This window comes from Nanorana parkeri, unplaced genomic scaffold, assembly GCF_000935625.1.
Source record: "Nanorana parkeri isolate BGI_ZX_2015 unplaced genomic scaffold, ASM93562v1 scaffold5154, whole genome shotgun sequence".
Lineage (NCBI taxonomy): Eukaryota > Metazoa > Chordata > Amphibia > Anura > Dicroglossidae > Nanorana > Nanorana parkeri.
The window spans coordinates 5,780-6,653 of NW_017311414.1; the positions used below are offsets into that span (position 1 = coordinate 5,780).

General features: G+C 63.5%; 1 protein-coding gene across 1 annotated transcript in view; it reads left to right on the plus strand.

Moving 5' to 3' along the window:
- The window catches only part of RPUSD4 (RNA pseudouridylate synthase domain containing 4), a gene marked incomplete at its 3' end in the record, with an annotated part of 2,906 nt that extends 2,208 nt beyond the window's left edge, over window positions 1–698 (plus strand). Inside the window, exons 5-6 of the mRNA XM_018575860.1 lie at window positions 301–448; window positions 656–698. Coding sequence (XP_018431362.1) covers window positions 301–448; window positions 656–698 — 191 coding nt within the window. The remainder of the gene's footprint in view (window positions 1–300; window positions 449–655) is intronic.
- Between the last annotated feature and the right edge of the window lie 176 nt (window positions 699–874).

Below are 874 nucleotides of genomic sequence, written 5' to 3' on the forward strand. Positions count from 1 at the left end.
GGTCCCCTCCCTCCATCCTCTTCCCCTGGGGGGCGTGGTCCCCTCCCTCCATCCTCTTCCCCTGGGGGGCGGGGTCCCCTCCCTCCCTCCTCTTCCCCTGGGGGGCGGGGTCCCCTCCCTCCATCCTCTTCCCCTTGGGGGCGGGCTCCCCTCCCTCCGTCCTCTTCCCCTGGGGGGCGGGGTCCCATCCCTCCGTCCTCTTCCCCTGGGGGGCGGGGTCCCCTCCCTCCGTCCTCTTCCCCTGGGGGGCGGGGTCCCCTCCCATCCTCCTCCCCTTGCTGACGCAGTGTTTCTCGGCAGATGGCGCTGTGTCCGCGGTTCCGGGTGACAACGGATGGCTCGGTGCAGAGGTTCCGGATAAGCCGCTCGGCACATGAAGCTGTGACACATTACCGCACTCTGGAGAAAGCTTTGGGAGTCTCGCTTCTGGAGCTGCAGCCTCTCACAGGTCCACCTCCTCTGTGTTATAATGCTATATGTGAGCAGTGTAGTAATAGAATGCCCCCCACAGTACAAGGGAATGTCCTTCCTCTGGCACCCCTCCGTGGTCAGCACCAAAGAGATGTGCATTCAAAGCACTCTCTGGAGTAGGTGGGCGTGTCCTGGGGCATGTGGGCGTGTCCTGGGGCTGATGGTCTCTGTGTTGTCTCCATAGGAGTGAAGCATCAGCTGAGAAGTCACATGGCTCTGGGGGTGGGGTAGGTGGGCGTGTCCTGGGGCAGGTGGGCGTGTCCTGGGGCTGATGGTCTCTGTGTTGTCTCCATAGGAGTGAAGCATCAGCTGAGAAGTCACATGGCTCTGGGGGTGGGGTAGGTGGGCGTGTCCTGGGGCAGGTGGGCGTGTCCTGGGGCTGATGGTCTCTGTGTTGTCTCCA